This window comes from Chaetura pelagica, unplaced genomic scaffold (genome assembly GCF_000747805.2).
Source record: "Chaetura pelagica isolate M959 unplaced genomic scaffold, ChaPel_1.0 scaffold99, whole genome shotgun sequence".
Taxonomy (NCBI): Eukaryota; Metazoa; Chordata; class Aves; order Apodiformes; family Apodidae; genus Chaetura; species Chaetura pelagica.
The window spans coordinates 2,463,849-2,486,432 of record NW_009954539.1 but is presented as its reverse complement, the minus strand read 5'-3'; the positions used below and the strand labels follow the sequence as shown (position 1 = coordinate 2,486,432).

Below are 22,584 nucleotides of genomic sequence, written 5' to 3'. Positions count from 1 at the left end.
TCCTGCTGATAGGAAGAAAGGGGACATAGCCCCTGTTTTTATAAAGGGGGAAAAGGAAGACCCAGGGAACTACAGGCCTGTCAGTCTCACCTCTGTGCCTGGCAGGGTTGTGGAGCGGATCCTCCTGGAAAATTTGCTAAGGCATATGGAAAATAAGGAGGTGATTGGTGACAGCCAACATGGCTTCACTAAGGGTGATCATGCCTGACCAATGTGGTGGTCTTCTACAACAAGGCTACAGAGATGGTGGATGGTGGCAGAGCAACTGATGTCATCTATCTGGATTTGTGCAAGGTATGTGACACTGTTCCACATGGCATCCTGGTCTCCAAACTAATAAGACATGGACCACTGGGTGGATAAGTGATTGTCTGGATGGCCATACCCAGAGAGTGGTTTAGTGTCCAAGCAGAGGCAAGTGATGAGTGGTGTTCCCCAGGGCTCAGTATTTGGACCAGTGCTGTTCAACATCTTAGTTGGAGACATGGACAGTAGGACTGAGTGTATTCTCAGCAAGTTTGCTCATGATCTCAAGCTGTGTGGTGTGGTTGAAACACAAAAAGGAAGGGATGCCATCCAGAGGGACTTTGACAGGATGGAGAGGTTGTCCAATGCCAACCTCATGAAGTTCAACAAGGCCAAGTGCAAGGTCCTGCACCTGGGTCGGCGAAACCTCAGGCACAAATACAGGCTGGGGAAAGAATGGCTGGAGAGCAGTCCTGAGGAGAAGGACTTGGAGATGGTCGTTGATGAGAAGCTCAACATGAGCCGCCAGTGTGTGCTGGAGCCCAGAGAGCCAGTTGTCTCCTGGGCTGTGGCCAGCAGGGCCAGGGAGGTGATTCTGCCCCTCTACTCTGCCCTTGTGAGGTTGCACCTGGAATACTGCGTCCAGCTCTGGAGCCCTCAGCACAGGAAAGACATGGAGCTGTTGCAGAGGGTCCAAAGAAGGGTCACAATTATGATCAAAGGGCTGGAGCAGCTCTGCTATGAAACAGCCTCATAGAGTTGGGATCAGCCTGGAGAAGAGAAGGCTTTGAGGAGACTTTATAGTGGCCTTCTAATACCTAAAGGGGTCACAGAAGAATTGGAGAGGGGCTTTTCACCAGAGAGGGTAGTGATAGGACTTAAAATGAAAGAGGGGAAATTTAGGTTAGAGATTAGGAAGAAATTCTTCACCATGAGGGTAGTATGGTGCTGGAATAAGTTGCCCAGGGAGGTTGTTAATGCCCACTCCCTCGAGGTGTTCAAGGCCAGGTTGTGTGAGGCTTTGTGCAACCTGGTCTAGTGTGAGGTGTCCCTCCTCATAGTAGGGAGGTTGGAACCTGATGATCTTTAATGTCCCTTCTAACCTTAACCATTCTGTGATTCTATGAAGAGTTCCACAGTTTATCAAACACTTGGCTAACATGCAAAGCTGCCAAGGTCCAGAAATCGGCCAAGTTCAACTAGTCATTGCTGAGTTGCTGCAAGACTTTGTTTTCTGGCATTGTGATGCCAGGACTGTGTACATTTCCTGAAACATTTCCCTATTCATATGGATAAGTGTCAATAAGCCCCTTCTCCTGAGATTTTTTACAGCAAGTGGGTAGAGAGATGGACTTAATTTTGCAGGATGGCTTAATATTTAGCAGTAGAAATGCACTGCATCATGAAGAGCCTCCAGTTTTGCAGCACCAGCTAGTCTTATCTGTTGAAATAATAGTCACTGAGCTGAGAAACACAATGAACCTGTTGTGCTCAGAGCAGCATCAGCAGGCAGCTGTACACTGTATTTTCTTCAGCTCACTTTGTCACTTGCGGAAGTACGTGCCTGCTTCATTTATTGCAGTGAGTAATCTTGGTACGTTGGCCGTAAAAGCTGGAGGCAGTCAGAGAGCTGAATCATTCCATCTGAGTTCTGCTGCTTTATGGCCAGAGAAGAACTCTCATTTGTCCTTTTATTCATGTAGGTCAGATGTTCTGGTGTGCAGGCAGATGAACAAATTATGGTAAAAGAACTGCTAATCCTCTCAAGAAATTAATTTCCATTTCTGGAGGAGATCAGAGGATTAATTTACTTTATGAGTCTTAAGTTTAGCAGCTTCAAGTTTCATTGTGCTCTGCTGCATATTCTCATGCCTGATGACAAAGTTCATTGAGTTTTGGTTTGTTAAGATTGTTGGAAGTATCGAAACAGTAAGTAATACAATAAGACATGATACAGCAAATTGTGAGAATGTTCTGGCCACAGTCAGCAAATGGAGGTATGTAATTTGTGTTTGATTTTTTATTTTGATCTCAGCAATTAAGGAAGAAATTAATAAGGCAAGTACTTTTGGTGGTAACTATTTTGAAGTAGGCTTTTGAAATAAAGAAAGTCTGAGATAAGATGAAGAAGGAATATTTTTTTTCTAAGTGATTTTCAGAAATCTTATGGAGCTGGTAAATAGTATCTCCTTCGAAGATTATCTGAGAGACCAAGAAGTGCGTGAGAGTTAGCAGTTAAGGGGGCACTTCTGAATGCATAATGGAGATGGTATGTCCTGATGCAAAGGGTGGATGCAAAGTACATTAAGAGACTGTTGTGGCTGGATCAGATACTCCTTTTCCTTTACAGCAGTTCAAGGATTTATATAAAAAGTGGAAACTGAGTGTGTAACATCACAAGATGAATTTCAATTAGCAGAGGATTGAAATAAAAACAAGGGAAGTCTTGTGATACATAAAAAGTAAGAGGAGAACACTGTGTAAATCTATTAACAGCAAGGTATGTATGTAGAAAACAACATGGGTAGAGTTACTGTGTGATTGATTTAATGTGTGTTATATAAAGTGTTTAACAGATAATCAGCTAAATTAATAGAAAAAGAATACTTAGTAGTGGCCAAAGCAGAGAAAAGTTGCTAAAAATACAAAAGTAAGACAGTTACTTAAGTGCACATGACATGATAAGATTACTACCAAAGACTGCTTTTGGGTAGAGTTGAAATTATCTTTCTAGTACTTGAAATTATCTTTAAGAATGTGTAGGTTACAGAGAGACTGTTGAGGATGGGATATGGAAAGAGATAGCATTTCTATTTAAAAGGAGGAGGAGGAGGAGAAAGGACTTGGATAATTACAGATATTTTAATCTAACTTGAATTTTGCAAATAAGTTTGGAAGTACTTTGAAGTAATTAGGACTGTGTTGTCTAGAGCAAATCATGTCAAATCAATATGCCTTCGTTGTTTGACAGAGCAACTGGATAAATGGGATAAAGAAGATGATGTGGAAGGCAGATATTTTGACTAAAGCTTTCACACTGTTCAAAGTATTTTCATAAGTAATATCTCACTGTAATCTACAGTCAAATATAATTTCCATAAGGTGTGTGCATAGTTAAAAAAAAGTTGAAAACAAGAAGTTATCAACTCATGGAGACATTTAAGCAGATAAGCTCATGTGTCTTCCTGGAGCCAGATCATGATTAATGACTCTAGTCAACAGAGAAGGACCTTTTAAAAAAATGTGTGGATGGCACTGTGCTGGTGGACCAAGGTCAAAATTCTGAGCAACCTTTAATTGAGCAACAGGATGAAATTCAGTGCAAAGGAGTACACCTGGAAAAAAAATAATAAAAATCACAGCTGCATAAAGAAATTCAGATGTCTAAGCAGTTGTGTGATGCAAATCTCTGGAGTTCTAGTGAATTGCAGTAAGAGTTAGCAGTATCACACTTGTGTAATCAAAACAAATGTAGAATCATAGAATGGTTTGGGTTGAAAGGGACCTTCAAAGTTAATCTAGTCCAGCCCTGCCATAAGCAGGGACACCTTTCACCACTAGACCAGGTTGCTCCAAGCCTCATCCAACCTGACCATGAACAATTCCAAAGGTGGGGTATCCAGAGCTTCCCTGGACAACCTGTGCGAGTGCTTCACCACCTTTGTAATAAAAAGATTTCTTTCTTATGTCCAATCTAAATCTGTCCTCTCTTGTTTAAAAACCTTCATTCTGTCTTTGGAGGCCCTAGTAAAAAGTCTATCTCCATCTATCTTACAAAGCCCCCTTTAGGTAGGAAAAGGCCATGATAAGGTCTCCCCAGAGCCTTCATTTCTCCAGGCTGAATAACCCCATCTCTTGCAGCCTTCCTTCACAGGAGAGGTGCTCCAGACCTCTGACCATTTTTGTGGACCTCCTCTGGACCTGCTCCAACTGGTCCATGTTTTTTGTGTGCTGGAGACCCCAGAGCTGGATGCAGTACTGCAGGTGGGGATCTCATGAGAGCAGACTAGAGGCGATTTCTGGATGTATAGAAGACAGTGCATATCATATCACTTACTGTTAGTTTGGTATGTGGATGCTGGGCTACCATGACTAGTTTTCAGTGTGCTCTAAAGCAAAGGAGGCAACTGGAGAGAAAATAGCAAAGCTGCAAGAACGTTAGAAGCTGAGCCCTAACGGGGGTGGCAGCTCTTCAGACAGTGCCACTACTGCTTTCATGGTCTTCTGCTATAGCTACTTATGGGGGGGGGGGATGTTATTTTGGTTCTTGCAGTTGTTACAGAGCCTGGCATTGTGAATAAAAGTCTAGTCCTGCTTGGATAAGGTAATACCTGTATCTTTAGAAACAGATGATTGTATTAGAGAAATTCCAGGACTTTATGACCAGGCAGCTTTCTGCAGGCTACTGCTGGTCCTTGAATCATAATCTGAGAACCATTGAACTAAAAAATATTCTTATTAATTACAACAGCTGGGAGCAAAGCCAAATGCTGGGCCATAACAATAATAAGGATGCTGCTTATGTTAGAAGTAAATTATTTGCATACTTAAAGTTTTTGAGGTTTTGGAAGATGATGCATTTCTGCCTGAACATTTTAAGTAACTGAATAAAGATGGAAGTTACTGAGATAGCTATTTCTTGATTTTTGTATCAGATAAGTAGACTGAAACTGTTGAAAACCTGTTCTGATTTAAGCTACCTGCCCACCGTAACTCCCAAAGTGGTGATATTTCTTGGGGCAGGAGAAGAGCTTGCTGTCACTAAGTATTGCTGAACAAAAACATTTGCTTGGCATGCAGTAGCAGTTCCAAAACAGGAGGTTACTCAATGCATACTGCATCCTAAAAAACAATACAGAATATTTTTTAATGTTATTGGCCTGATGTTTGCTAAGATTTATGCTTAAGCTGTAATTATTTTATATGGTTTTATAGTTTATATAATTGTAGAGTGAAAAAGAAGCAGAACAGATGGACTTCAAGAATTTTATAAAGAAAAAAGTTTAAAATGTCTTGGATAAGGAAAATTTACTTTGGGAATAAGTAATGGGTATAAGTATGGTGAAATGTACACATCTGTGTAAAATGAAGGATGTGGTTGAAAATAGCTACAGATATATATGTTGAGCTACTCTGGTTTCAGACCACTTAATCTATAGGAAAGTACCGTTGATGTCAGCCTCTTTTGATTGAGTTTCCCCTAAATGTTTTCCATCAAATTTTGATATTTATATGCAGAAAGCCCAGATCTACTGTGTTTCTCATTTGAATACTCCTTAGAAGAGTCTGTGGACTACACTGAGGGACTTGTAGGATGAACTCGTTCACCTTTAGGTTGATGATTTTTCCTTCTTAAATATTAATATCCCATACTGATTAAAAAGTTTTCCATTTCAATTGAACACTAAAGTGAGAATTCTTTCCTTGAGGCTACAGTTGACACTGCTGCTGCAGGGCAGTGATTTGCAGGTGGATGCAGGTATAGTCTTTACATCAGGCTGAGTGCTTTGGGAGACCTGACATTTGAAAATGTAACTCAGCAGTGAACAAGTTACTTCTCTTTATTTTGGCTGACTAGTTCCTCTGAAATTGGTGGTCCCACCTCTTTTCATGTCACTTGGAATGTAGTTGCACCACACCTTAGTGGTTTGAAAGTCTCATTGACTTCAGATTCCTTGAGCCTACACATTTGTCTCCAGCTCTGCTGATGCACACATTATGGACTTACATAATGGCATTTGTAGGGCACATACCTTTCTTTGACATGAAGACAGTGTGAAACAGTGCCACAGGGCAGGAAGCTATTTTCACATGTCCTACTTCATTTGTTGGGTGGGTTGTTTTTTTTTGATGTTCAGAAAAAGAATAAAATCCACACTGGGTTACCACTCTGCTTGCCAGTCACTGGGCTTGTTGCCTTTGTACTGATTTCCCTGGATGCAAGATTCTGTGAGGAGCAGCTTTAGTTTCATAATGCTAGTCCGGTATCTTTTGAATATCACAGTGTTACTGATACATTTTTTGCATCAGGAAATGAAAATTATTTTGATAAAGAGTAGGGCTGTTTTTAGCTGTAAGATAGGATTAGTCTGCCTTCCAATTCTTGTTTCTAAACAAAGTCTGTGCCAACTGGAAGCTGTCCAGTTGGTTAAATAATGACATGGGAGCAGTTTGGTCAGGAATATTTGCTTTTTCACCCTGGGGTTTCTTCCATCTGCCTAAAAAACCAATTATATCACGAAGACTAAAATTCCTTTGCCCATATTCTGTCTGATAGTGGACATTCCTAGCTGCTCTTGAGGCAGATAGAAGCCATTGCTGCGTTTTCTGCCCTTGCGTGCTGGATACAGAGCCCAGGTTTGTCACCTCAGTAACTCATTGGGTGCTGGGAAGCTGTTTACCAAGTCACCCAGAATGTCTCTCCTGGCCTACACAAGCCCTGTTTTCTGAAATCTGCTCAATTCTTTATTTCATTAGGTACTATAACACTATAAAGCTCTAGAGGCCAATTTAACATTGTGGCATGTATTGGACATGAAAATATGCTGTTATGTTTTGTTTGTTTTTTTTTTTAATTAGGTAGTTAAATCACTGTATTGACATTTCAGCATCTGTGCAGCTTGGGATCTTAGAGTCCTCAAAAGGCTGTGACCTCTGATGGACAGCCTCTCTAAGTGTAAACATATTTCAGGCTTTTTTTTTGCCACTGAAATTTACTCAAACTGGAATGCATCTTCAGTTGTTTGTGGGACAATGTTGAAAAGGTGTTACAGTGACAATATAGGAGCAGCATGGAGGGAAGGATGTATCTTCCCTTTTTATGCAGATGTGTTTCATCTGTTTTCTGCTGTGATCTGCAAAATCAAATTCACAGTTATTCAGAGTGGTACCAGCATTAAGATCAATTTTACTCAGCGGATTATAACTCATCTGAGGCTCCCCTGAGGGCACCAAATCACTGAATGTGGAAAAATTATATACTTTTAGCCTTTTTTAGTTGCCTCTTTCAGTGCAATGTGTTAATATAACCATTTTAGATTATGGAAATTCTACCATTTGAAGTTAGAGGAACAGACTGTTACCTGTAGTTATCTTTATACATATATATATATATCCACACACAAAGTTAACAAGAAAATATACGTAAAGAATTGGTGATGAAGATGGATTTTCACTGCCAAGCTACAGAAGGAGACTTTCATGAATCATAAAATTTTCTGGAAATAATTTTGCTTAAGAGATGCAGTAACTCAACATGTTTTTTCTGGTTCTCTCTATTTTTAAAGAGATCCCATAGTTCTGGAACTAGGTTTTAATGTTTATTTCACCTTGTTTACCTCTTCCACTATCCATTTTTTTTCCCATCTCCACCACTTCTCTATTGTAAAGTGAAATTAGGAGCTAGAACAAGTTAGTGTGTGATAAGAAAACTATCTTAATCTCCATTGTTCTTTTTAGGGTGTGAAGGGGTTTGTTGTACTAACCAAGTGCAAAGTGCAGAAAGTCGTGGTGTGAGCATCTCCTGACCTTGGACCCTCAAATCCTTACTTAACCCATCATGTAAAATTTCTTTGAATTGCAAGTGTCGTCCATTCAGTTCTGGTGTGTTGCTGTGTGACCAGTGTGACCCTGTTCCAGCATCTATGCTGAACTGGATGTATGTGAGACAGAATAGATCAGAATACATCTGAATTAATCCTCAAAAGGGATTTCCACAATCCTTTATTTATAAGAAGAACGTCTCTTCATGTATAGCTTTGCTGTTTTCCCACCCAATTATTTTTTTCTCAATTTTCTTTTAACCTCTTCCTTACGTGTTTATTTCTGATAGAAGGTACCTTTATTGAACTATTTTTGTATGCCATTAGGCTTTAAATGTATCGATGGGTAGTTTAGTTTTAGACTCCATTTAGTCACTCAACTGGAGACAGCATATTGTTGTCCTTGATGTATCTTTATGATACAAAGAGACTCCAGTCTTAGAGACTGTAGCTTCTAGGAGCTGTTCAAATGTGTACAGAAAACAGACCTGCTTGAGTAATTTGCAAATGAAGTGTAAGACAGCAAATGACAGATGGTGGAGACAGACTGGCCAGAAGAAGAAACGGTCACATAGTACAAGCAGAGCATTAGACAGTGGTCACAGCACTGCAGATTGTGCCCACTGATGGTGGCTGCAGTGGCAGAGAGCAAGGCAGGAGAGGATAGCAAAGGCTCCTTGTCCTACATTGTAGTGCAGAGGTGCAAAATGAGACTGCGTCCTTTGGTGAAAACTGACTTCTGCAATTTTGTCTCCATGTGGACTGTTTTCCTTTGTATTTGAAGCTACATTTTAGCAGAGGTTTTTTTTAATAGCTTCTGAGGATGTGCATTGGTGGGTCAATAGTTTTCCCGTGTGCCTTTTTTTAACAGTCAAATAACATTTATGGAGGATCATGAAATCAGGTTCTCTTCCACTGTCTTGCTTAGTTTTTAACAGCCACTTTCAGAATTGTCAGTGCCCTTTCCCTAGATCCAGACAAGCTGAAACTATATTTTTAGCCATGTTAGTGCAATTTACAGTTGTTGAGGGATAGGGAAGGGAAAAAAGCATTCCCCATGACTGTGATGAGAAACAGCTGAACTCCTATAAATGTTGATCACTGTAGGCAGAATAGTAAATCAGGAATGGGCAAGGCAAGCATTTTATTTGTTTTAACTGTCCCATTGCTTTTTCTTGTTTATTTTGTTTGTTTAACTGTGTTGACAGAGGCAGGGAATGAATAGTATGTATTTTATGGTTGTTTTATAGCATTATAATTCCAAGAGTGTAAATAAAGTTTCTCAGCTCTTAGTGTTCTCTTTATTATATTTAGTTTTTGCTTTTAGCAGTCTGTTCAGTGAGGTCCTGATGCTGCATCCCTGACAGCCCCAGAGGTGTCCCCTGACACTTCAGCAGGCTCAGTAAAAGATTTTTAAGATACTGAGCTTTCTAGATGCTCTGACTGGGTTTTGTGTATGCTTGTAGAAGTAAGATGCTCCTGAATGAACTACAGAAACACTGGTTCTACTGTGGTTGCCCAAAAGTGGGCACTGTGACTCCAAGTCAAGCTGTCCTTGCCTCAGTGTCACCACACAGAAGAGGAGAGCAGTATACCTCAGAAAGGTTGAAGAGATGAAATTTAAGTTGTCAAATATCAATGAGAAATAGTTTTAATAAGAAGCTGGATATTTATGTAGCTTTTCTTACAGTCCCAAAGTTTATACAGTTAGTGGGAATGTTTTTCATGCAGCTTATCATAATGCGTAACTTTGATCCTAGTTTCCTGCATAAATTTGACTACCAGTCCCTTATTTATTACTGCCCCTAGCACTTTAATGGGGTCTTTGTTGTTGTTGTTGGTTTTTCCAGGACTGCCAGCTATCTGTTTTTCTGAGAGATACTGGCTTGTGTCTGCATTAGCATTTTTAGTCTGAGCTGACTCATGAGGCAACTTTCCTCTTGATCTTTATTAACTCTGCTTTTCATTCATATCACAGAGCAGTTGATGAACTGGATGAAATTAATATAAAAGATGCATTCCAATAGTGTGCTTGATATGGTCCAACTGTTAATGGACATTCAGTCCATGGCACCTGATCAGAAGGTCCTCAGCACCAACTGCTTTGCTGTAGAGATCTGCTCCTATTGTAACACTCTTATAGAGATAAATGTAGCAGCTGTTGGTAAAAACTAATTAAGGTTGTTTTTCTTCCTTAGTTTTGTTTGTTAAATTAAGGTAATAGGAACTTTAGGAATTATTGAAGCAGGCTAAATATATACACAGTAATTTGTTCCTTGTGCTACCAGTTAATTATTGGGCTTAAATGTTTGCAGCAACAAGACAAAATCGATAGCCAGTATTGTACTATGTATTTTATTAAATCCAGTGCAGATGAGCTCCTTGGAGTTCATACGTTATCTACTCGGTTATTGTTTGAATTCTAAAAAATAAAACAACAACAACAAAGAAGTGGCTTTTTTTCAGGACAGTCTGAGTCTTCATGTCTTTGTTCTTCGCGTTTTTTTAGTCATTCTCAAGCCAAGATGTAAGGCTCCTACTTGGAAAAACAGAAATTGCATTAAAGCCTCTGCAAATCTGTTCTTGCTATTTTTCACTGCCAAATATAATACAAAAGAAAAGAAAAAAAAAGTATTGAGTGATGTTGCACAAAATGGTAGCCAGCACAGGAATCAAAAGTAGCTTTTCATAGAACAAAGGATGATGTCTCTACAGAACACTCCCTAGCACTGGGGGCAAAATGAATAGATCAAGTCATATAATGTACACTTGGCCAGCCCATTTGAAAGAGTGCTTCCAGTGTTTCAGATAGCTCATATGGCATCTGGAACTGCAGTACTTCAAATTTGGAGTGCTCAGAAAAGCTGTTGCTGGTGACACAGTGAAATAACAGTGCTTGTATAAAGAAGAAATGTAAAGTGTGGATTTTCCTTTTAGCTCAATCGTTGGGTGTGAAATTGAATTGAGAATTCTCCAAACTACATTAAATCACCCCCTTGGCATTGCCACAGGAACAATTTATTTCATCTTGAAGGAGTCTTTGGTTTCCAGATCAGTGGAGCTAAGCAGGGGGAACGTGCGTCACATTGAGGTAAACAGGGATGTGAGCTGGTTAAAAACAGAAAAGGCAATGCAGCAAAATTCTGTGTCCCTGACATTTGTCAGCCTCTTCTGAAATGTGAATGCCATTTCCATTAAGCTTTGGGGCAGATATTATCTCTGTATCTTTTGCTGTGCTGAGATGTTGCAAACAGAAGATAATTTTATTTAGTTCTACTGATTTTTCCAAGAGGCAAGTCTGTCTTGTTTTGTTCCTCAGGAGGTTTGAACTGCTATTGCAGTGCTATCATGCCTTGGTGGAGTGGACTTGCAGGACAGCTGGTAGTGAGGGATGTCTCTTACTGTTCCTGTTGTGAGGTGAAACTACCAAGTTTCTTCGCATTTCCCACTTATTGTTGTCATCACAATGTTTTATGGGATGAGATATTACAAATGTCTATACCACATTGTGTCATACCTGTTTATACTTTCTCCAAGCCTCTCTCTGGAACAAGACACTGAATCTGTCAGCAGTATTATATCAAATATTTCTGCTGTCAGAATGATTTTTGGCACAAAATGAAGGCAAAAGTTGGGATGCAGCCTGCAGGATCTAAAAGTCCTGTGCAGGTGCCTCCAAAACAGCTCTAGTCTGTGTGGGTAACACGACAGCATGTTTGAGCCATGCACCAGGGCTGTGTGCAGATGTGCTTTATGGCCAGTGTCTGTTCTGTTTAGGGTTGGTTCACTGTGAAGAGCATAGCATCATGTCTGGAATACAAAACGTGTGTTCTTTACATAGTGAAACGTAAAGGCATTAGGACCCCCTTTAACAGCATTGTAATAGTGCAAGCAAATTGGTTGTGATTTAAGAGAGCAAGATTGAGTGCATTTTTCAACTCTGCCTCTCTTAAAGTCCAACCTTAACATTTTTTTTGGCTTATGCTGTTTCATTCCACCTTTTGGCTCTCAATTTATGTGACCTCCTCCCCTTATAAACAACAGAAAGCCAAGCACAGAACAACTAACTGCATGAACTGGGGTAGCAAATGTGAATGGATTTGTTGATGTACTGAAACAATTGTGCAACCCAGGCTCTTTTCACTCCTGTCTCAGTGCTCTAGTCCAACTTAAGGAAGAGGTGAGCAGAGCTTTACAGAGTTCCAAGATGAGTTCCATGCTTTTAGACAGTACAGTAACCAGGTGATCATTGCAGAGTACCTTATAATTCTGGTTACCTGACAAAATACCTTGTGCTCCCTGTTTCTTCCTCCATTTCAAAATTTCTCACATGTAGAAATGTTTCCAGTCTTGTAAGGTACTCTGATGAGCAGCAAGTGGAAGGTCATGTGTTTCTATTGCATTTTTTAATTGCTGTTTCCACCTTACAAGATTGTATGAGGGATTCCCTTTCATAACAGAAGAAACTATCTGCAAACCTACGTTCAGACAGCATGAATGTTAGTGCAATCTGAATGTTGTATCTAAGTGTTCTGTGATACTCTGTCCCACTGGTAAGGAGGGAATAGGAAGATCTCACACTCTTGCCTACAACTACCTTCAGTAAAAGGTAAATTCAAAGCTGGGTCCTGGAGACCTGTGCCTGAGGGTGATTTCTGAATGATAAATTTGTATTTTATTCTCCTGCCATTTCTTAAAGGCGTGAGGACAAGTCACAGAATCTTAGGGGTTGGAAGGGACCTCGAAAGATCATCTAGTCCAACCCCCCTGCCAGAGCAGTCCATGGGAACTCTTTATTGATTATTGTCGTAATCTGTTTAAAACATTTCCTCTGTTTTCAGCTTTCTTGGTATTTTAACTGAGAATCTATAGCACTTTTTCATATGTGCTTCCAAAGTTTCCTGGTAAGTTTTACCTTTTTAGAAGCAGAGAATTTCATCACTGATTAGGTTGTTGTTTCCTGGCTACTTGCAGGAGTTCTTGCCCTTTAAGGAATTTTCATGTGTCAGTTATATCAGTTTGTTTGTTTGTTTTCTTTGTCTTATGAAGTAATTGTACTTCAGCACTTGAGATGAACCCAGTTCTTTAAAGTTCTGATTAGACTGTCCTGTAATCTTTCCTTCTCATCATTTTCGTGGAAGTAATTTGCCTTTTTGCCAATGGCATTTTGAAGTTTTACAGGCCTAGTGCTAAATAACCTCCCCAATTCAGTCATAAATCTTTTAATGGACAGTCTTTCTTTCATGTGAACACTGTTGGTTATTTTAATTTGGATAATCCCTTTCCCTTAACATCATTTACTGATTTCCTTGTATTTAGATGTAGTAGGAAACATATTGTACCTTAATCTCTGTTTCCCAAGGTGAGATCATCTACCTTTACCTCCTGTGATAGGCTCACCACTTCTCCAGTCATCCTTGCAGTTGTCTTCTGTTGCTCTACTATCTTGCCTCCATCTTCCTCAAACCTGGATGAGAAGAGCCATACACAGTATCCAGTCTGAGTAATTACAGTACCCTTCATGTGGCATTGACATATCCCAATCCTGAAAGTACTTCCAGCTGAAATGTTCTAGGCTCATGCATTAATTGTTTTTAAAACATGTGCCATTTTAGTGACTCATCCTTCTAGAAATAACCAGCATGCCCATCCTCATTGCTATAAACTGGGAATTAATCCGTTGGTAGAATGTATTTGTTACTAGATTTTTCAGTGCATGGGCTCCATATATGCTATCCTATTCCATCCTTCTTGTACTGCACAGGAGAGCTGCAGTGTTGCAAGCAGTGTGGCTGTGTGGAAGCAGAAAACATTGGAATCTGAGACTTAAGATTATTTCTTACAAGAAAATTTGTATCACATACAGAACTCATTTCAGGGACATTGATTCATAATTGTCAATTATGGCTTAGTTTCCCTATCGTATACAATTAGTTACTTGGATTCTCTTATATAAATGAACAGGAAAAATTGGAATGGGAAAATGCTTTCTTTATTTGCATACAAAACTCTTGGAAAAAGGATTAGCCTAAGGTTTTAAATCATAGCCATTTCCTAAATCAAATATTTAACAAGGGTGATAATAAGCATAAACACACTGAATAAAATGTAAATTTGTGTTCTGGGTTCTAGGGCTCTAATCCAAAGCTCAGTGATATCTGTGGAAAGACTTCTGTTGATTTGAATTAGGCCTTGGCTTTTGTCCTGAATGAACACAATACCAGTGGAGCTATTCATGAGAGAAATGTTTGGAAATAAATCACAGGAATGCAGAACTGGAAGGAACTTTCTGTGTTGGAACCTAATTCACTTTCTGATTCAGGCAGTCATGTTTTACAGCACTTGTTGTGTCGATACTTTGTCACAGTCCTTGAATGGACTCATCAAAGTCAGTCTTAAAAAAAATATAAAATATTTTGCTACTGCTGCTGTAATTGGAAGGGTGTTTCTGGATCATTACTCTGATGTTTGAAACACTCTAACTCCTAGCCTAAACCTACTTATGCCAATATTTCAACTAGTTTTATGCCAACATGGTCTTGTAGTCTTGACTTTCTATGGTAGGCTTTGTCTTCACTCTGTATAGTTCTGCCAAACTAGTCATGATTGTCCCATCTCTTCTCAGGCTTTGCTTTATTTTGCTAAATAAGCTAAGCATTTTCTTTTCTTTTTCAGGAAATTGATAATTCCCTGTATCCTTTATCTGATTTTATTCCCATTTAGCTTAACCTATCTGGGATAGAGGCAACAAAACATGTATTTTTAATGAGATCTAATAGTGCTCTATATAATGTTCATACTTCCCTTGCTTTACTGGAAGTACTTTTCCAGATACGTCCAGTTTTTGTTTGCTGCCTCATGCTGCATTTCACTGATCATTTTTATGGTGTGACTTCCAGGATATTGGTTCCCAGGTGAGCTCCCATTTAGAAACAGAAATAGTTTTTAGCCCAGGAGGGCATAGCTTTGCCCTTGTACTCTGAGGCTTTTAGCTTGTTATCTGCTTCACTTTCTTCCTTGGATGGTGCAGTCTGTCCCCTGTGTTGGCTGTTGTAAATGATAACGATCAAGCTTGAATAATCAGCAGCTTTAATTAGTATGTTTCTACTGCATCCAGCTCTGGAGCGCCCAACACATGAAGGATATGGATCTGTTGGAGTGTGTCCAGAGGAGGGCCCTGAAAATGATCAGAGGCTGAGGGAGTTGGGGCTGTTCAGCCTGAAGAAGAGAAGACTCGGGGAGGGGACAGACAACACACCTTCCAGTATGCAAAAGGAGCCTGTAAGAAGGCTGGGAAAGAGCTGTTCACCAAGGCGTGTACTAATAAGACAAGGGGTAATGGTTTCAAGCTAGAGAGGGGCAGATTTAGGTTGGACATTAGGAAAAGTTCTTTAACGTGAGGATGGTGGATCACTGGAATGGGTTGCCTAGAGAGGTGGTGGGGGCCCCATCCCTGGAGATGTTCAGGGTGAGGCTTGATGGGACTCTGAGCTATCTGTCCTAGTGTGAGATGTCCTTGCTTATTGTAGGGGGGTTGGACTAGAGGATCTTTAGAGGTCCCTTCCAACCCCAAGATATTCTACAATGCTATGATTCTACTTTGTGCTAATTTTGTCAATTAAAAAAAGAACTCCAGAAACTTGTAGAGTTGGTGAATGATGGGTGATGGAAACTCTCTTAAGGTAGCAGGAAAGAAATGGGAAGAGATACCCAGTGTTGGGCAAAGGAGCAGTAAGATGAAGAGAGGGCACAGGGCCCATGAGGGAAGACTGAGAACTTATGCAGTATTGGTCGAATGAAGGCTACTCACATTTGCCAGAGCATTAATTGGTTCTCAGAGAGACATACTTGGGATGAATGAAGACATGCCAAAATCCCAGAAATCAATGCATCACTTGTGACTTTCTTCATTTTGACTCTTTAAGAGTAGCTACACTGATGCTTAACTTGAGATGTTCCTTTTTTAATTTATTTTTAAAAAAATGTTTAAGATCTTTTAAGAATTTGCTTAGGTCTTGAAAATGTATATGAGATATTTTCTTATAGATGGGAATGACTGTGAAATACTTCTATCCAGATAAATACATTCAGCGGGAATTGGATGTCACAGGCAATATCAATGAAGGCATGAGGTGCTTCCTGGGGATTAGTATCAAGCTGGAAGGAGTTGGGATGGCACAAGATGCAGCTCAGGGTCATTATCTGTAGTTGAAAATTAATGACCTCTGCTGAGGTAATTATTCTTATTATCAGCTGAAAATGCAGAAAAATTCAGATGTGTGAAACTTTTTAATGGGAGATGCAGTTTCAGTTGATACAGCAGATGTGTCCCTGCTGTGGATAGACTGGCCTTTATTAATAGCAAATAGAGAGCTTGATTTCCTTCCACTCCCCAGCATTTTTAGAGGTGTTAATCGAAGCTGGATCTCTAAACCTGCACCAGTATCAAATTGAAAAGTGAGCAGAATAAAGTCCATAGCACTTTAATGTTCTCCCAGTATTACATTTGGCATCCAGTACTTAATCAGCTTTATTTAGAGTTCCATCTGTCTATCAGTGCCTAATGAGAGTGCATCTCAGTATAGTCCAGAAATGAGCCCAGAACATTCCTTGTGCTTGCTGGTCTTGGACCCACATTTGAAATCTCATACTCCCTTTTATTGTATTTTGTCCCCAGTCAAGATCCAGGTTTCACATTGTCATATGCTGTGCACAAGGAGGGCAGGCACACAGGAGTGGCTGAGGCAAGAAACTACTGCCATGTTGATACAGGGAGAATCTGGTTGTTTCCTAGTAAATAGTCGCAATAGGTGGTTACTTTCTGGTGTCCAGACAAGCCTATGCGTGGTGTCTTCCATGGTTGGAGAAGCATTTTTTTTTAATGTGGTGAATGATTGCATTGTTGACTTGTGAGGAAACTGAGAGCTACTACAAGGGACTAGGAAATATTTCACCTTGCTGTTTATTTTTAGCTTATGTGACTTCTGTTATAATACCTTGATCATCTCATATAGATATATATATAAAACCATAAATACCTTGATACCTTATATATATATATAAGTTTGTTTAATTCAAGGTGCTTTAAAAAAAAAAAAAGTCTGAATTAGGTAATATAGCTAATGTAAAGACACAAGCTTTCATTATTTAGTCACAGTTCTCTTTTATTTAGATTATGCACAGTACTGCGTGTTTCTGAATGCTGTGTATGTCCTACTTTGCGTGTAACATTGGTCATTGTGAAGGTTGTAGCATCCAAATTTCAAGTAGGACAGAACTGTGAGGACTGGTGCTTTTGGCTGACCTTTATACACATGTCACTGGATTTAGATTTCTGCTCAGGAAGATGGAATTTTGCAGAATTGTAAGTGAAGCCATTATAAAACATAGCTTAGGGGTGAAATGTGGACAGTTTGAACGTGAAGTGTGGTATCACTTGACTCACTTGTACAGACCTATCAACTTCAGGTGGTTTGTGGGTTTACTGCTTGCCTTTATTCACACTCACCCAAACCAATGGGCTCTTTTTTCTTATTCCCCCCACACCTCCTTCTGTTCCAAAGTATCTCCTGTGGTGAGAGGAAGAGGTGAATGAGGTCAGGCGAAATGAAATGAACATCATGAAAGCTTAATAGACCGCAGGGAGGTTCCTTTGAAAGGGTGCCAGAAGTGGAATATCAGTTATGGAGAAGAAGACCACAGAGTTGGCAGTGAATGAAAGGAGATCTGGTCCATGCACTTTAGTGTTTCATACTCCTTTTCACAAAGCTGGTCTGTGTCCCTGCTTAACTCTTTAACAAGCATGACATGACACTGGGCACTCCCACAGTGCTGTTAGTGCTCCCTGGTGCAGTTTCACGGTGCCTCAGGATACATTTTTCTAAGTAGTTCTGAATTCTTTGTCTTGCTTGTAAGATCAACAGATGAGCACTGAAATATTGATGAGATTACATAAATTGCACTTTCATCTTCTGCAGACTCTACCATTTCTCTACTCTAATAGATAAAAAATTGTTTTCCTAGGTGAGAGGGAAAGTAGTTGTATTTTAAAACGTGAAAATGTGTTTACTTGCAGATATATGAAAGAAAACATTTGGTTATTGTAACTATACAAACTTTTCCACCTGCAGTAATAGCCCATAATGTATGAAATGGTGTGGCAAATCATGTCAAATGCTTTTTTTTTTTTCAGGATAAAGAAGTCTTACAAGAAGGGGCTTTGCTCTGGGTGATTGTCCATCTTTTAAGGTTTCAAGTCTTGGTTGCAATAGTTAAAATGTTAAGGACTTTATATGAGAATCACTGGATGGCAGTCTAAAATCCAAGTAAACACAAAGACTAGATGAAGTTATAACAGTTCCCTTTCAGTCTTAATGTTCTAAAGATCCATGCAAGTGTGTCAGAATTAAGGACTTGGGATTGGAACTAGTTCTCTATATGCACATGGTTTACAGAGAAATGGCAGAGAGAATCTGATCTTCCAGGACTGGTAACATACCTTGAATTTTTCTTGATATCTAGGTCCAGAGCTGGTGGTACATTTTAGGCCCTTCTTTTACAGTGTCAAAATACCTGTATTTGTGTCATGTGCTTTTGAGCAGGGAGTTCTACAGCTCAACATTTTAAAGCCTGAAATTTGTCTTTAGAACAAGTTTCTGCTGCTACAGGAACTCTCAAGGAATGAGTGTATGTGTGTGCCAAGTGTTTAGATGACAAAACATCCAGAAAAACATACCATACAATACAAAATGACCCTGCAGTGTTGATGTGAATGCAACCCTCAGTAACAACCCTGAGGTTGTCTGCTGACTCCATTGTAAGTCAGCACAATATTTGCTTTTGTACAGATGAGTCCGCAGTTGTCTGGTATTTTCAGTCATCTGCCCTTTTCAGGCTTCATTTCATAAGTCATTGTCACAATTTTGCTCAAATTTTACAAGAAGTTCACCATTTTGCAGAGTTCAGCACTTCCAGGACCAGTGATTTCCTTAGTTTCTTTTCACAGAGCCTATATTATAGTCTATGGACACACACACCCCCCGCTCCCCCCCCAAGGGACACAGGCTGAAACCTACTGGTTAACCAGTTGTCACCAAGTTTCAGATGATCCTTTAACACAGACTGACCTGACAGAGCACAATGTTAATCTTCAGCATTTTTTCTGTTTCATTTGCAGGAAAAATTTGAAGGCTTGTTCCGTGCCTATGATGACTGTGTGACATTCCAGCTGTTTAAAAGCTTCAGGCGTGTGCGGATAAATTTTAGTAGTCCCAAATCAGCTGCTCGTGCCAGAATAGAGCTGCATGAAACACAGTTCAGAGGGAAGAAGTTAAAGTTGTATTTTGCACAGGTAATCTGGTATTTACTTCTATGTTATTGTGTTGCTTTTAAAAGAAAAATTGCACAGTAACACTGAATAAAAGTAATAAAGCTTTCTCCTATGCTCAGTCTCTCTGCTAAAAGATTACTCTGATATCCTTGTGTTGTCTGAGCTGTACATGCCCAGTGGGTCTGCAGTAAATTTAAAGGACTGCTTAGGATCCAAGTTGCTTATTCAACATACAAAATTACATAGTACAGAACTGATTTACAGTGTTGGATATTTTCTGTGGGTAACTCTATAACCACAAAAAAAGTGGTAAAGTGTCTTACGTTCATAAAAAAGTAGGGCTGAATTACTTAGACTTCAACCTTGAGCCTCAGTCAGGCTTCCTCCTGCCTCTTTTTCCCCATTTTTAATTTTTTTAATTTTTTAACTGAATACTTGTGTGAATTTTCTAAAAGGAATTCAGTAAGTTCACAAAAAAGAGAGAAGGTAGGGAGAGGTCACCCTAGCCTGGGGGCATAGGGGATTATATCCATCTGTTGGAAGTATAAGGATGGAGATTTCACTTCTTAGCCAAGGGTGAGAGAACCCAGATGTCCCACAGCCTGGGTGAGTACTAGGCCCCAGTGAGGATACAGGAAGGTGAGGGAGGTTGAGAACCCAACCACCACTTCTTCTCAATCTGTTTTAATAAGTTGCTGTGGCTTACGGGATACCCACTGGTGTGCATAAGCCATTTAAGTGTGCTTTGAGCTGCCAGATTGGTTCTTCAGGGATCTTAGGCTAAGGGCAGGCTCATTTGAAGATATCAATCAAACCTAAGAGGCAGTTAAATTTTGAGCCTCTACAGCCTGGTCAGAATAGGAGCTGTTTGGAGCCTAGGCAGAAGGGGAACCCCTGGAAGATGGGAAACTACAGTTGTGGAAAAAAAGCAATATACTTAACAGTTTAGATGAGTTCAGATCTTTCAGTTGGATTTAGGTGCTGACAATCTACCTCCATCCCATTTTATGTGCCTTAATCTCTTAGATCTGGCTTGGGTTTTTTTCTGAAAGATTTCAGATCTGCTGTTATGCAATATCTGAGAATCATTTTACTCTTACCTGCACAATTGAGAGGTGAAGAGGAACTTATCAGAACATGAGAGAAATGTGGATAATGTGATTAGTCTCAGTATCAAAGATGATTGTCTGTAAAGTCATTTATGCAGTCTTAAAAGAGCTTGTTAATTCTGTCCAATAAACTAGTATGTGGAAGCACCACAGTGTCTGGAGCACTGTATGTTTACATGGGCCTGAGCCAGACTGAGTAAGCACTTCCAGGACTACAAGTTCTGGGGAACATGGACTTGACAGACCCAAACTGGCTCTTTGCAAAACCCTTTTCAGTATAGCAGGGTTCTGTCCTAGGCTTCTGATCATGCAAATGCAGTTTATTGCTTCTGGGCCCAAGCTGCTTGAAAACTTGGTTAGGTGTGGCTGTATTCTATATAACTGACATGGACACTTCTTTAATATACCAGAAAAAAAGCAGGAATTAAACTAGATCATTTAAGATGGAAATAAAATTAGAACAATTAGTTGCAAATGACTAAGGAATATGGTAGATTTCTTTAGCACTTCAGCTAAAGAAATAAAATCTTCAGAAACCTTTCTGAAGTTACTGATAAGACCTTAGTGCAGGAGTTACTGGTTTCTTGTCTAATGTTTGTTTTTATTTAGGAGCTTAGGCCAGTAGATCACAACAGTATCTTTTCAGCCCCCCCAAAATCTCTGAACTAGCAGTTGTAGAAGCCAAAGCTTTGCACTTATTCTCAGAGTACATGTACAACAGGCTACAAACATTGTAGCTTTGACCATATAACAGCCTTTCACAGTGTATTTACTGTAGAGGAACGTGGTGTAAGGTTGAGATGCAATTCATCTCCAGACCTTATCTGCTGAGACTGACACAGAAACCCTGCCTGGGTGGCATTTGATATTAGAAGTGTATGATATGAGTAATGTTCCATTTACCCATCCTATACTAAACAATATATTTGTTATGCTTTTAAGATTCAGACCTCTGAGACAGATGGAGACAAGCTTCATCTGGCACCACCACAGCCTGCAAAACAGTTTCTCATCTCGCCTCCAGCCTCCCCACCTGTAGGGTGGCAACCAATAGATGATGCAACACCTGTCATCAACTACGACCTCCTTTATGCAGTTTCTAAGCTAGGACCAGGTAAGCTTGTGGTCCTTGTGTGAAAATGTGTCAGAAAAAACAGATGAGAGATACCAGGGTAGAGAATAACTGCTGAGGAGTTTGGGATAAAGCCTGTAAGTTGCACTAAAGCTTTGGATTTAAGTTGATGCATGTCAATGGATTCTTTGCTTAAGAATGTGTTGTACCATATGTACATGCAGAATTAAATCTGATCGGCAGCTCCTAAGTGCTATTTGCAGATCAAAGCTTGTTTACACAATTTATTGTGTTTGGGTTTGTGCTTAGATGAAACAACTGATGGTTTATTTGGGGACTGGACAAACACTTGTCTGTGAGCTTGAGGGGTTTTACTTTATATTGCATGTGTTTGGTGCTGCTTTCCAAGATGCTGGAAACCTCATCTCATGTAGGCATCACTGCATCTCACCAGACTGGAGAATCTATTCTGGTAATAATTTTATAGACAGAGAGCTACCATTCCCCAGCCTTGGCAGGATTGCTCAGCTGGGACTGCCCATTTTCTGTCAAAAACTGTATGCAGAAGAAATGAGAGAAGTTGTCACCTCTATCAGAATAAGATAGATGTTAAAGGATAATGCAGGTAGACTTTGTTCTGTCTTCAGCTAATGCCAGGAATTGAACCTACCTGGGGTTTTCAAAACAATGCTTTCCCTTAGAAAATGTTCATCTGATGAAACCAAAACTGTTCATAGGAGAGGGTTACTTTTGATTTCATTAAGTCATCTTTACAAATAGTTTTCCTTCAAAGCTGTTAAAACATCTTTTAAAATTTTTAAAATGAGAAAGGTTCCAGTTTTTAAGTCTTAAGTAGCATCAGTTAGAAATGAAGTCTAATTTGCATTTGTAAACCATAAGAAAAATAGTTTGTTACATTATTTTCATACTGAAATAGAATACTTCAGATCGAATCTAATAACAGTTGAGGGTGTGAGCTCATGAAAATTTATCAGAGTTTATTTTCAAAATTCTTGTGGGATGAGATAATGATTTTCTCCCCTCTGAAGGTGCTGTTTTCTTGTTCTGAGAGTAGCTTCTGACTGCAAACATCTTGTCACTGGGGCTTTTGTGTAACTGCACTAAAGTAACCCAGAGCTAAAGTGCATGGGGTGCAGGAAAAGATGTTTCATAAGTCACAAGGTTTGCAGGATCATCTCTTACCTTCTTTGTATGGAATCTGTCACAGGGGAAAATTTGTATCAGGAGAACATCAGAGATTCCTGTATTTTATTCCCCTTCAGCAGG

At 39.7% G+C, this 22,584-nt stretch overlaps 1 protein-coding gene across 2 annotated transcripts in view; it reads left to right on the top strand.

Annotated features, from left to right (window-relative positions):
- Positions 1–22,584, top strand: part of RCAN2 (regulator of calcineurin 2) — a 70,192-nt gene that overhangs the window by 40,801 nt on the left and 6,807 nt on the right. For both annotated transcript variants that reach the window (XM_010004894.1, XM_010004895.1), the window contains exons 2-3: positions 18,964–19,137; positions 21,168–21,339. In XM_010004894.1, the coding sequence (XP_010003196.1) occupies positions 18,964–19,137; positions 21,168–21,339 (346 nt within the window). The remainder of the gene's footprint in view (positions 1–18,963; positions 19,138–21,167; positions 21,340–22,584) is intronic.